The 15,462-nt window shown below is 35.5% G+C and overlaps 1 protein-coding gene across 1 annotated transcript in view; it reads left to right on the top strand.

Moving 5' to 3' along the window:
- LOC113096346 (contactin-3) overlaps positions 1 to 15,462 on the top strand; it is a 57,157-nt gene that overhangs the window by 12,665 nt on the left and 29,030 nt on the right. The window contains exons 4-7 of the mRNA XM_026261718.1: positions 5,148 to 5,323; positions 9,756 to 9,851; positions 13,825 to 14,028; positions 15,261 to 15,363. Coding sequence (XP_026117503.1) covers positions 5,148 to 5,323; positions 9,756 to 9,851; positions 13,825 to 14,028; positions 15,261 to 15,363 — 579 coding nt within the window. The remainder of the gene's footprint in view (positions 1 to 5,147; positions 5,324 to 9,755; positions 9,852 to 13,824; positions 14,029 to 15,260; positions 15,364 to 15,462) is intronic.

Raw genomic sequence — 15,462 nt, 5'->3', positions numbered from 1 at the left:
TAAGTTGTTTATGCTCACTAATGTAGCACACTAATTATTATTACAATTTAAATAACTGCTTTCTATTTTAATATATTAAAATGTATTCCTGTATTTTCAGCAGCCATTACTCTGAAGATGGCTTGATCCTTCAGAAATCAATTTAATATGCTGATGTGGTGCAATATTTGTAATATTATTTTTGTAAGGTTTTTTTTTTTACCTAAATGTTTTTAAAATTGTAAAAATCAATGCAAATGTAACAGAAAGTTTTGTATGTGAATACATTTTTAGAATGGTAGTGTGTGTGTGTGCGTGTGTGTTTGTGTGTGTGTATATATATATATATATATATATATATATATATATATATATATATATATATATATATATAATTTAAGTTAAACATACAATTTAACATTTTCTGACTTTATCCTTAACTAGGAAACAGATTTTGCTTTTAATAAAATGTTTGTTTTCCTTAGCTAACTTATTTTTCATTTAACTGGCTTGTGATGATTTATTTCTTATTAATATCTGAAGGCCAATAAGTTTTATTTATTTTTTGTTGTTGTTGTTAGATTTTTTTTCACCTAAATTTCAGAGAATCACAGTTGTAATGAAAATTAAGTAGACTTCCTCCTTCAGACATTTGTGTGAAAATAGCACAGCTACTGTTACTAAAGTTATACCATTATAAACTGTTGTAAAGGGTGTTGATGTGTAGTTTGAAAAGCCTTCATTTCTATTGGTGTTTCTCCACTTGTTTTGTCAGCACTGTTTGCTGAGGCTGTCCATCTGTTTGAGTTGTTTGACTTCCTCAATAGTGCTTTTAAAGCAGAACATTCTCAGCAGAGTTCAAATGTGTCACAGGTTTAGTGACCTGTGTCGTGTTGTCCAGCACCTCGCTTACGCAATTATATTTTAACACATGTACAGAACATGCTGATGTGCTTCATGTGACACTCAAACATAACAAGGCTTCTTTCGCCCTGGTTAGATAGTTGGTCTGCGCTTTGAAGAACGTTTAGTGCTTAACATGTAGAAGCACAGAGCAAAAGATCTTCAGCATGCCGACATTACACAGAAAAATAATAATAAAAACAATTCACAGTGCAGTAACAACCCTGACTCTAGCATCTCTCTAGTGATCTGTGGTTTGTTTTTTGGTCCAGTAAAAGCCAAGTTGTATTAATGTGGTAGTGTGGGTCTGCAGTGATGGATAAGGTAGGCTATGAGGGAATTTGAAGCCACAGGATAGCTCTTACCAAAAATCATTTGTGGGCTCTTGTGGTCTCCAAACACTCGTAGAGCAAGCATTTGCATTATACATGACAGCATTTAGCGGACAATCTTCATCCAAAGCGACTTACAAAAGAGGAACAAAAGCAATTCGTCAAGGAGCCTGCAATATTTGTAATGTACGATGGCAGGTTTATTTGACAACTAGATTAGGAAGCAAGAGTGTGCAAGTGCATTGATTTAATGGTTTGGGGTGGTTAAGTGATTGCTGAAGAGATATGTTCTTATATAAGGTCTAAGAGTACAGGTTTTGGAGAGTGCCTCATGAAAGAGCAACAAGGCGTTTCTCAGTTGTTTATCTAAGTTAACTTCTTTAACATTAATTTTAACAACTTGCACACATGGTATGCATTTTTATCAGATCATGCTTTCCTGGGGAATCAAACCCATCGCCTTGCCATCCTCAGTGTGAAAGATGTTCTGTTTCACTCACTTTAGGTCTCCCTACGATGCTGTTTTAAATCCTTTGAAAAAGCTCAGAATCTGTTTTCTCAACCTACATTTAACCTGACAGGATTTTCAACCTGCCTAGCGTGCTTTCGAGATTGTAACGATTTGAACCCCAGTCTTCAAAGACGAGAATGTGAAGGAGAGCTGGTTAAAATGCAGAGATTACTCAGAGAAAGTCAGAGGTGCTCTTGTGTCGGCCCTCATTAACTCGGCTCCAGCATGATCTTTGTTGAACGCAGTTTGCTTTCTCGGTTGTACGAAGCACTGCGGAGCATGCTTTTGGAAAGATAATTGAAGATGACTGGTTTGTATGTCACTTTTTATTTTTTGCATCTTCTTTTTATTTATTTTTTTGCATCCACTTTTCTGATATTTCTCTAATGAGCAGGTGTAGGCTTTGTGTCTGGGAGTTTCTTAATGTAGCCTGAAGTAACATGGAGATTATAATAAAGATTATGATGATGGAGACGTTAATCATGACAGTAATAATAGCGTGAGGATCATAACGTCAATAATACTGATGGAGGCTTGGACAGTTCAGTGTGCGGGGGCAGCATAATTGTCCATTAAACTTTTCAGAGAACTTTTTGTCATGGATAGAAAAGCACTAGAGGCACTGGGCCCTCTACTCATTATCTGAAAAATACTTCGGCTCCCTGTCACTTCTAAGCCTTTTTGAATCTTGTTAAGGGGCTCCTTGGAGACTGGATTGTTTGTAATTCGTCGTCTAGCCTTTAAAAACCATCATTCATGCACCAATTACCGTCAGGAAATGTGAATTCTGTTACCTTAACCTACAAACTGTGATTGTGACCTTTTCTGTTCTGTTTGACTTTAAATAGGACTCAATACAAGAAGAGTATCCATGGGAAGTCAATAATACTATAATAATATTTACAATAGAGTGTATGATGTTAGGCTCTTTTAAACCTTGTAAGATAAAATTATTCACAATGTGCAGGTTTACACTGTCAAGAGGTACTAATAGATAGATATAAGGGTACTTTTGATGGTACTGCCCCAGTATCAAGCTGTTGTATTTTCTAAATGCATGTTATTGATCTTATTGTGAATAATCCATCCATGCATATGCACAGAAAAATTATTAATGATAATAATTCAATCATCCTGGTGATGTATGCAGGAGCTGCATAAACCCCGCCCCTTTCTTACAAATGCAGCTCTGCCTCCATCCGGTCAACAATTGATGGATTGAACCAAGTCCCTGCCATACTTTTTTTACTTCAATAAACCATTTCACTTGAATGCAAGTTACTATACAGGAAAAAATATCTGCCACTACTTCTGTTACACTGCAAATATTCTGTTTCATTGTAAACATGTTAGTACAATGCAATTTTTCCCCTCATTAATTTTTTTTTTAGCCTATATAGTTAATAAAATGAGTAGCACATTTGAAGAAAAGAAAATTGTATGACATTCACTTAACATGAATAAAAGGCGGGGAGAGAGGGTGGAAGAGGGCATAATATTTTCATTAGCATTAAATTATTTCCCCATTAATACTCATACAGCATCTCAGCACATTTGCTAGAAATCAATATTTCCTATTGATCCATCAGAAGCAGCTTTCCTCTGAGTGCTGTGGTGTATTCAATCCTCTGGTCTAAATAGAAAATATATATATATATATATATTTTCAAACAAGCACTCAAGCTGAAGCAATGAAACAGATTTATTACTATACCACTTGAATGCAAAATATGCATATTTACACGTGCTCTCTAAATATTATTGCACACAGTGTTTTTCAGATGCTACTCTTGTAGGGTTCTTCCATATATCGTCATTGGCTTCTCAAGTGACAAATTACAATCTTATAGCATCATGATTCATCTTAAGCGCAGACAGATTTCTATTAACTTATGTAAGGTGTTATATTAACCATATTTCTTTACCTTGCAATCTCAAATATTCAGTTTCCATAAAAATTCGAGGAACTATTGTTGTGTTTAGGTGGACTGTGGATGTTCTGATTTGATCAAAGTTGTCTACACTAAGAAATAGATGACAACATTATTTTGTGCAGGCGTGTATGTACCAGCACAGAAGATATTAGTTCCTTTCAGGATAATATACGGGTTATTTCATTCATTTTATGAGGGCCCCAATTTATGTGGGATGCAGAAGCTTTGTTGATGTATCCTGCTATTGAAAGTGTATTAGGAAACAAGATTGGTTTGATGCTATAATATTATATTTGAATATTTTGTGAAAGCACAAATATTGTCTGTATTTACAACAAACAGCCTCGCAGTACTCAACTGTGTAAGCCTACAGGCCAAATGTCACAGTAAATGATATCAAATACAGTGGCTATGATATTAGACTCACAAATGATGACTAAAGGAGTCAGATTAACTCGACTGCCACACTGAGATCAATAAATAATGCAGCAGAAATGGGCTTCAGAGAGCTGCAGTAGATCTACACTTTGTTGTCTGACAGATTTGGGAGAAACTAGAATCTCCAGTTGCTTTTTAAAACCACATTGTCCACCGCACTCATTAGTTTTTCACACCAGTGGAAAAATGTGGATTCTTCCAACACCTTTATTTCCTCATTGTTTCCATCATTCACAAGGTTTTCTGCCAAGTTTTGACTCTCAAATGCCCGATTAAGCAGAACTATGGATGATAGGTAACAAAATATTAAACTACTTGCCATTTATTTTAAAGAAAGACAACACAAGCTCACTTCTCTTAGTAAAATGTTCTACAAAAATATATTTTTTATGTCTTCAAAATGAACATAAATAGTATTTGGATGCTTTCTAATTGCTAATGGTTTTGGAACAGATCCATAGCGAATATGATGAATTTCACATGTGGTAAAATAGTCAAATACTTAAAAACAAAAAACAAAAAAAAAAACATTTGTTAAGTTCACTTTTTTGGTGTAAAAAAGAGAAAAGAAATACAAAATACTTTTTTTTTAGCAACAAGCAGCATTTCTGTCAACCAGTCCAAGTTGCTGTGTTTAATTTGCTCTATTTCTTCACACTCCATATTGAATCTTTTTATATTCCACATATAAGTTGCTGCTAAATAATTGAAATCACACTGAAAAATAATGAACCTTTCATAGTTTTTCCTAACAACTTTATTGGAAACTAAAACCATCCTACTCCTGACTTAACATTACACATCTTCAAGGTCAATAAATAATTAGATATTTCTTATTCTTTAGCACTGTTTTGCTTGCTTTCTTTAGTTATTAGTCAGATTGTACTGCAGAAAAACAAAGAAGGAAAACAAATGTCAGCGATAAGCTTTGTTTCATGCTGAAACTGGCTGTATAATGAAGCAGGCTTCATCAGATCGATGCATGTGATGAATATTGGTGAGTTGGCTTCTCTGGAGACCAGACTCCTGATTGTGTTTGCGTCTCTGCAGATGGTCTCTAAACGGAACGCTCATTGATCTTCGTGGTGACGAGAGGCGTCGCCTTTCTGGGGGTAACCTGATCATTACTGGCCTGGATCGGGATCAAGACAGTGGTGTCTACCAATGCACTGCCTCCAACACCCGGGGAACCATTCTCAGCCAGAGAGCCACATTACAGTTTGCATGTAAGTTATATGAAAGTTTTTGTTAAAATTAGGGTTTCTGGTTAATTTTTCAAATGACCTACAAATGACCTTCTATGATTTTTTCCAAAGCAACTATATATATATATATATATATATATATATATATATATATATATATATATATATATATATATATATATATATATATTAGTGCTGTCAATCGATTAAAAAAAATTAACTAATTAATCGCACAATTTTTTAAAATTAATCGCGATTAATCGCGATTAATCGCAATTAAAAGACGGAAACTTTTTGGATATGTAAATGTCAAATGTAAATAATTAATGTAAACTCAAGACAAAGAAACTATTTAAATTCAAAATATGATTGTTTATTGGAATTTTTGTTTAACTTGTAACACAGATTTTCTCATGTAAACAACATACCTGCAATAAACCATCAATATCCTCCAAATTAACTGTTGGCTTGAAAGCCATATTTATTACAGAAATAAAAACACAGGCATGTAAGTACCATTTGAATTTCAAAACAATCAATGCCAATAAAAAACAAAAATGATTTCCATGTTGAATTCTAAGTGGACTGCAAAAAAATTCTAAAGTATAGTCATTTGCTGTGCTTTAAGTGGGCCTGTACGCACTGGTACCGCCACTTCCAAATATAGCTCTTGAGCGTACCGCCACCTCTCCGTGCGCCCAGAACGTGCTTGTACCGTACCGGTACGCTCATTTGGACATCTGTTTTAATAGAGGTTTTAATCTTTTACCTGCACTGCCGATTTTCAGAGCGCCCTTCACAATGCAAGCTTCCTAATTCATCCCACCCAGAGCAGAAACTACATTACCCATTCACCCTTAAGTTATACAAGTGAATAGCGCATGTGTCGCTTTTCCCACTGTTAAGTGTCAACAACTCAACGTTGCCGGAGAAGGTGTGTGAAACTCGTTGTGAGTTATACTAAAGCAAAATCTTGAGTATTTATTGTCTGATAAACATTAAAAACTGTCTGCGGAGGTTGAGTCGTCCTGCAGCCCCCGCTGGCTGTTCATTGGCTGCAGCATCTTTTTTCTAAGTTCTAAAAAAATACCGTAGATGGCAAGGCACAAATTTAGATATTCATTTATCTAATTAATCTATAGCCTATGCACAAACACAATATGATCTTTTTGTCCCCTTTTTGTTTTAAAGCTTGATGAAGAGAGAGAGCGCAAGTTGCTGCAGCTGCGAGGAGGACAGTGATGCACGCGTACAGGAGTGATTGACAGTTCGCGGCACTGTGTACAAAAAATACTCCGCTACACAATTATTTCATTATTTTCGTTTAAGCTTATTAACGTTAGCGTTACAGAAAGGTCTGATTTACGCACTGTTACAGTCATTTTTTTTTTTTTTTTTTAAACAATGACATTTGAGTTCATGATTTTAATGTTGCTGTTTCTTGTGGCAGACTAAATGAAGAGTAATGTTTCTTGTGGCAGACTGAAGAGTAATCCGGCAGAGTTTTATACTGAAACTTTCCGTCTAAAAGTCCTTCCTTGGTCTTATCCATATTTCTTTGCACGTTGAACACACATAGGCCACAACTGGAAATAAAAAAAAACTGCAACCGCGTTAATTGCGTTATTTTTCTTTACGCGTTAAATATTTCAAATTAATCGAATTCGTTAACGCGCTAATTTTGACAGCACTAATATATATATATATATATATATATATATATATATATATATATATATATATATATATATATATATATATATATATATATATAAGATAATAAATACATATCACGTTTTTTAATTATTGTATTTTGATCAAATAAATGCTGCCTTAATGTGCATAGAAGTCTTACGGAAATATTTAAATCCAACATAACAACATAAGCTCAACTAAAACCAAGTTTGTGGCTCGATTTGTCTAAATAGTGGCAAACCAGAGGAGCGTTGGCTGTATATAAGCGATATAGTAAAAGCACCAGCTTTGGCATTTGGTATTCACTTGGCATTGCTGAAGAAAGAGCAATCAAACGGGCTGTCAAATGTGACAATTTCACCGGGTGAAGCGCCATTCATCGACTTCAAACTCCATCACTCATTCTCATTAGTCACCAGCTTCAACAGCATCTTTGTACGTTGCGTATTGACTCGCCATATTAATAGCCATACTGTCTCCTTCACAAAGTAAACTGCCAAGTATGAGAATAACCATCTAGCCACCTGGCCTCTGTGCAGATGATTTAAAATGCTGTCCTTGTGCATCCTCAAAGAAATAAGAAGCTCCAATCAGTGTATTTTATTTTTTTTTATGGGAGATGGGAGAAGGATTGTTCGGGATGAGAGCAAGCCTGGCCATGCACTCCTTCTCTTTCACACTCATGCCGTCTAACTATTGATCCAACCATGGGAATACACGGAGCATCCCACGTTCCCCATAGGAGACAGATTCCCATCTTTATGGGTGGGATAATGAATTTCACTTCAGGGGACTGGTTAACAACACTTGCTTGACATTTATTTCCTATATTGATCATTGGTTAGTCAAAGGGGAATTATGATTTTAATAGGATGATAATGCCGCTGGCTTTGATAATATGTCATTGTGGCATTTCTTATCTTTGAGACAGCTGTTGAAAACGGCATCCTGTGTCTGCAAGCCGGTATGAAATACATGCTTAACTGTAAAATTTGTCATTGGGAGATTTATTCCATGGTGGCTTTCTATTGGCTGTGTACTGGGGTAATCCTCTCCCGGGGCGAGTTTGGAATGAGTACCTTTCTCAAGGGTGCAATAGCAGCAGAGCAGATTTGTGACCTGACAAACCATGGCTCACACAAGCTCCCTAGAATTCAAAACCTATTCAGATCTTTAACCAGCAGACCCTATGTAAAAAATACAATAGAAATTTGGTGATAAAAAGCATGTTTAATAAAGCATAGTATAGCAACCACATAGCAATGCCTGAGCAATCATCGTTATTATAGTTTTAATGTAATATAAATAAATAATTCATTTGTATTTGTATTTTTTTAATTTGAAATTTTTTATTTCGTTTAGTTTCTTAGTTTTCACTTAATCATTTAGGGTTTTTTTGTTGTTGTAGTTTTCGTTTATTCAGTTTCAATGCTTGTCTTATTTAAAGCATTAACAATATTAAATAACAGTTAAATATCTATTTAAATTGATTTTGCTATCTAGAGGATTTTTAATGGTTAATATGTTGGTAAAAGTTTAAGTGATATGACTAACCATATATTAAAATAAAAAATATAATAATTTGTGGATGTTTTATTTTATTTCAAATACTTTATTTATTTATTTTAAATAGTATATTTTAGTAATGTTATATTTATTTCTGTTATACATTTTATTGACACTTATAAAATTGAACACCAGTTGTGTGCCAAGTTTCAGGCCTTTAATGAATATGACCTTGAAGTTGAATGTTCCACCATCTCATAAGAAGATAAAATCAATAAGAGTTATGGAAATGAATCCATAAATGCTCAACTCTTTGTCCTTCACATCCATATATGAATGTTTTTCCATTTATAAGCAACGCCATTCACTGTAAAGATGTTAGGCTTACCACATACAGCCATCACATGAGTCCTGCCTTATAGATTTTAACACAAGAGACCATTAATCAGCACCCGTGGCTCTGCCGCTCCGGCTCTTAATCCATTCATCCTGTTACTATGAGCCGAACAAGTCCTGCTCTTTCTACATACACCATGGTTCAGTACGACCCGGCTTTGTGGGACTTCTTTTCGGTCAGCGGGGAATCTCTCATTAATCTTTCCCGCTCTTTTCCACCACCTCTTCCTAATCATGGTATTTTCCTCTGCTTCTTTTGTTTTTCGGTTGTTGTTTCTTTACCCCGCTCTGTAATTTGTCTTATCGGTCACATTGACTCTATATTGTTTGTGTTGGGGAGCTTGGCTCTTGGCTTGTTTGCTTAAGGGTGTGGAATTGGCACAGCAGGCTACGGTTACAGAAGGCCTTCTCTGTCACGAAACAAGGAGAAGGTTTTTATCATGCCAGGTATGGGAGCCGGCTGCCAACTTCCTCTCCTCCTGTTAATTTGTGAGGATGAATCGTGTGGACATGTATTGACAGGGAGGCTACTGGCTCAGTGGGTGAGATTAAGATATCTCTGGTAATGATGCGGCTTACTGCTGGTAGGTGGAGGCGATGTTAGCATCCCTTTTTTCATACACCCTCATAGTGTTTCACTAGACTGCATAGACACCAACTATAAGCTTTGGATAATTCTCAATCACTGATTCTGTTTTCTTCTTTTTGCTTTCTCAAATATAAGCACTAGTAAACAATCACAGTCGACGTTGCTTCTCCATTCGTTTTGTCGTAATATGAAATGCCGTTTTCATTATGCATGCAAAATAATTGCCTCATGCAGATATATTTTTATTGCACGTTTAATCTGTTACAGATCTGGAAAGCTTCAAAATGCAGACAAGAAGTGCTGTGAATGTGAGGGAAGGCCAAGGAGTTGTTTTGTTATGTGGAACACCTTTGCATTCCGGTGGTAAGTTGGTATATTATTATATATCCATTTTATGTCGCTATTTATTGTGTTATTTTGAATGATTAAATGGATAGTCAGCCAAAACATTTGTCTTCAAAGTCTCTCTCTACATTGTTTAATAATTTGATGTTGCATGCCGCAGCATTGTTATTGTGGTATTATTTCTATGCAATTATAGTTATTTATAAATATTTCAATAAGCTTATGTTTTATATTAGCATTTTTCATTTAAATGAAGTTTTAGTAATTGTGTTATTGGCTTTATTTACAGCTTTGTATTTCAGTTTTATTTTTAGTCAGCTAATTAAACTTATCTGCCAAGACAATGTTTCCGATTTTTAAGGTTTTAAAATTTGAAGTTTTTCACCTAATATTTATGTCTTATTTCAGCTTGATTCCAAATACTGGAAATGCATTTTAATAGTTTACTTTTAGTTAACAACACTGTTATTGTATAATTGTTAACCAATAACCAAATAATGTCATTCAGTTAGGCTACATTTCACAATCCGATCAATTCCTGATGGATAAAAAAGTCCTGACCCCACTTTCTTTTTTCTTATTGGATATCCTGCATCCCAATGTCAAAAGATGAAACTAAAATGGGTTGCAAACAGCAATTCACTTTCGAATTCAATAAAAGAAGTAGTCAGAATCTGTGAAGTGCTGCCTACACACATACTTGCTCTTTAATCCATAAAATGCTTCCTTTCATCCCTTTGAATAACATGAAACCATTTTTAATTTTCCATCATCCCTGAGAAATTATATGAGACTGCAGTAGGGCTTTTCGATGAACTGTTTGTGATTAAATTGTAAAGAAAAAACAACAACTGTTACTTGTCACCTCCATTGATATAGGCTGTTTTTTACTCTACTGTTTGAGAAGTGTGATAAAGGTCAGTAGAAGTTCACACTCCAATGCTGTTTCGCAAGCTGGAAACAGAAGTGGCGGAAATTCGTGTTTGCATGTTAATTGTGCTTCTCTTAGGCATATAGCGCCTAACCTTAGACAAGACTGAGGTTGTAATTCAGCCAGTTGTAATTGGACAGAAGTCATTAGACCCCAAGTGCAGACAAGAACCAGGCAGTGAGAGACATCAATATCAATTAGAGGTCCTGACTATTACTGCGACAAATGAGAAGTCAGAAATGAGAAAATGTGAATTTGTTTCATGGGCTGGGCAATTAAAGTTTGCTGAGATAAATCTGTAATTAAGCATTTGTTTAATTAGAGAACCCAGAAGAGGAGCCTTTCATATGAGAATACTTTGATGTTTGGCTTAAATGTCACCAGCGATTGAAAACGTAGGCTAAGTGTGTCTAAAAAGCCTAAATAAAACATTGAAAAATGCTGGAGAAAGCGGAAATTTAATCAACAGATTTTGTGGTTAAAAAACACGTTTCTGAAACACTGATGGTCATTTTACTCATGCTGGTTATAGCATTAGACCTTCTAAAGAAACTCATTTACTATGGATCGCAGATTCTGCCATCTTTTCTTTGGCTTCATTTGTTTGTTTGTTTTTTTCATTTGGATCACTTTCTTTTCAATCAGACCTGAATCTGGAGGCAAATGGAAATAAAGACCTGAAATTGAAGTCTCAACCCTGTTAGTGAGAAATGTTTTGTTTCTTTTAGTCGAATGCATTTTCTGTGCCGAGTAGGTAATCAATTGTTTATCACTGCAAAATGCAAACAAGAATGCTAAGCTTTGCCAATTTTCAACTGATTCTATTATAAAAGTTTTTGCTGTGTATAAGTTTAAGTATTACAATATATAGTAGTTGCTCTTTATCTATTTAGATTTAGGCTGCATATTGAACTCAAAAGACGAATGGGTTATTATTACCAACCTGTTTTATCGTTGTGGAAGAAGCTGTATTGTTTTACACTAGTAATATTTGAAACATCTAAACTACCCTCACCCCCCCCCCCAACCCCTCGAGCAATGTTGAATGCTCATTGTTGTAAAATAGCATGTGATCAAAAGTTTTTAAAATAAGTTTTCTGTGCTCTACATTTACAGTTTCCCCCTAGATATATATATATATAAAAAAAAAGCTTCATCATGATCTAGCTGTCCGTTGAGATTGCTGAACTCAAAAAACTAATTGGTTATTATTACCAACCTGTTTTATCCTAGTAGAGGAAGCTATATTGTTCTACTTTAGTAATAGTCAAAACACTTTTTTTTTTCCAAGGGTAAAGCTAGGTTTTCTGTTGAAAAATATTATGCAATAAAATTGATTCTCTGCTCCACATCTGCCAAAATCCACTATACACTACCGTTCAAATGTTTGGCATCAGTAAGATTTCTTCTTATTGTTATTATTATTATTTAATTTTATTATTTATTAATGTTTCAGTTAAATTTAAATCAAAAATGACAGTAATGACATTTATAATGTTACAAAACAAAACAAAAATATCTGTTTTTTAATTAGGGCTAGGATGATAAATTGCATGCAATATTTAATGCGTATTCATATATGATATATGATCAGCTTGTCATTGAACAACTGCTCTGTGTTGTAAATGCTGCTCTATCTACACGTGATTGAGATTTACCACTGATTACCAGCTTTACTGACAAGGTACTCATTACGTATTAAAGTGTTCCTCTAGCTTAAGTGGTAGACGCATTGCGTTAGCAGGTGCAAGGTTGTGGGTTCAAATCCCAAGGAACACATGTTAGGAGAAAATTGTTAGCCTGAATGCAGTGTAAGTTGCTTTGGAAAAAAGCTTCTGCTAAATGCATTAATTTATTTATTTAAATATTTCATGCGATATATCGTGCAGTCCTAATTCCACAAAAACTTTTTTCAACACTGATTAAAAAAAAAAAATCTTCATATTTTATCCTTCATAGGATTGTGGATGATTAAATAAAATTATTTTTGATCAAAATACATTCTCAATATGCCTTTTCAATTGTGTGGCTCTTTCAGTTGCTGAATTATATGAATTACATTTTTAAACGGCGATATCAAATAAAAAGACTGAATGGTGGTTAAAAGTATTTCTTGACTTTGACCTTGTCTGCCATATTTTCCCAGTGTAGGCCATTTTTCCAGCATTCCTATTCTGCTTCAATTCCTTAAAATTTCATAATAGAAAATAAATAACTCTGATACTGTCACAATGCAGAGGTCACATCAAGAATCCCATGATTGCCTTATTTTTTTTTTTATCTGTGGAGGCATTTAACATCAGACACCCTCATAAAGATCCTCCATTGTATTTCTGAACAGCATGTTTGTTTAAGTTTTCAGTAACCATCGAGATTTCTCTCTTCGAATCCTCTATGTTCAGCGCATTTGACAAAAGCTATCACTTCTTATTAAGCTAACAGAGCTCTGATGCAGGGATTCCCAAGCCAACCTGATCATAAAGAATTGCTTTCAACTTCAGGACACCCACCCTGCCAGTGTTTTTCCACATCTTAGGATGGGCGGCGCAGTCTTGGGGGACACTTTTTGAGTGGCAGCCATCCTGTACACCTCTCCAAAAGTTGCATCATGTGCACAAGCCTCTCTTTCCCATTCCCTTCCCCCTCTCAGTCTCCTGTAGATGATACGCTAATGTACTGTGGCAGGGCCTTCGGTCTTCTTTGGTTCAGCCCTTTCCAGTAAAAGCCAGCCATGCATGAATGACGCCAACAGAGAAGCCTCCGTCCCCAGCCATGGTGAAGCCGGACAGGGCATGTGTCATAAGAGTGCCAGTGAGGCGCTTTAATCTAGTTTGTTTCGCTCCCTTTCCTGCCGCCTCACAAAGGAAGAGTCGCTCTGTTTACTGAGCCTTACCTGCTTTAAGGAGGTCAGCCTGAGGCTAAGCAAGTGGTGTAATGCAGACGCTTTGTACGTGCTTTTGAGACGAGATTATGGTTTACCGGACAAAGTGACTCAACACCTTTCTGAAAGTATTAATGTCCGTGTCAGGATCAAACGCTCTGTTTCTGACATCTTTCTAGAGCTCACATTCACCTGGGTCTTCAACGAGTACCCTCACTTCGTCCACCAAGACAGCCGGCGCTTTGTATCCCAAGAGACGGGGAATCTCTACATAGCTAAAGTGGAACCATCCGATGTTGGGAATTACACCTGCGTGGTTAACAACACTATTACCAAGGAGAGGGTGTTCAGTTCGCCAACACCTTTAGTTCTAAGAAATGACGGTAAGTGGGCTGTCCATCAAATACTGCACAGTTTTACACAATATAGGACTATACACTGAAAAAAAATTAAAAAATAAAACAGGTCAAGGAACACAAAATGAACACCCATGGCTTATGACGATATACTGAAGTCTTATGAAGTGAAAAGATCGGTCTGTGCAAGAAATTTACAGCAAATAATGGCATTTTTGTGGGGAGGGGGGTGAACTATCCCTTTAAGTCCATTGACATAAAGAATGATAAATGAAAAGTTATTGTTAAAAAAAAAAATCACTCCAAAACTGTAAAGATAATGACACAGAGAACAATCTCATTGGAATAATTTTGTATGATAAAAAAAAAAAACAACCTTTCAGATAAAATTAACTTTGAAATAAAAACATTGACAATTGACAATTCCAATCAGAATCCATCCAGCTTGTAAGAGCTTGAGAATTTAAAGTGGCAGATGACAGCTACAGCATATGCTTATAATAAATAAATAAACATTTATTTTACATCAGTGTGGACACTAATGTAGTTATGGTTATAGTTACTTTTATAGTTGTCGTTCCTTATGTAACAGGCCTCTATACGAAAAACTGTAATGGGGTATTTCATGTAATTTTAATTTCAGTCCAATGCTGAATCTCTACCCAATACATTCCTGTCATCTGGTCACTGTCCTGTCTGAATAGTCAAGGAATAACTTTTACTTTTTTGAGTTATAATAAATATTAAATTTTACCTGTTAATTTAAGTTCAGTCTCTAAAACATAAAACGTTGGCACCATATTATTTTTTACAGTAAATTTGTGTTTTATTTGTTTGTTTAGTTACCCTAGATTTCACTGATTTTTTTTTCAACAGTATATCTCACTTGGGTTGAAGAAGCTTCTGACATTTTTAGGGAGATGTTCATTCGTAAATGTCAGAGATGTATTTATGCCACTGTCCTGAAAGCTAAACTGCCTCTTTTAAGAACACTAACCTGCACCCTTGACAATGCCTCAAAGGAGGCCACATTTCCATTTGAGATGGATCCTGTTTTTATTATGTGTGCTCCATAAATCTTTAATAACATGTCTCTGTATTTTTGGCACAATCTTCTCAGCTCCCCTGCTCATTGACAGGTCTTTGTGTTTTGCCATTTGTTGTTGTTTTGCTTGTATTCTGGAGTACAAAGCTTGTATATCATAAATCATGAATCACAATGCCGTATGCATTTGTGCTGTTTTGTCTGCCCATGGCAGGAGCGATGGGAGAGTACGAGCCCAAAATAGAGCTTCATTTCCCCGACACCATTCCAGCTGCTAAAGGATCCACGCTGAAGCTAGAATGCTTTGCCTTGGGAAAGTAAGTCCAACATGCATGCACCTGCGTCTGTCTGCATTCTACCGCCGCAAACTGTTGCCTGAGTTCACACCCTCGCTTAGCGTTATTTATTTTTATCCC

The sequence above is a fragment of the Carassius auratus genome, chromosome 6 (assembly GCF_003368295.1).
Source record: "Carassius auratus strain Wakin chromosome 6, ASM336829v1, whole genome shotgun sequence".
NCBI classification, from domain to species: domain Eukaryota; kingdom Metazoa; phylum Chordata; class Actinopteri; order Cypriniformes; family Cyprinidae; genus Carassius; species Carassius auratus.
Note: the sequence above shows the minus strand (reverse complement) of the source record. Positions and strands in the feature narration are given on the sequence as shown.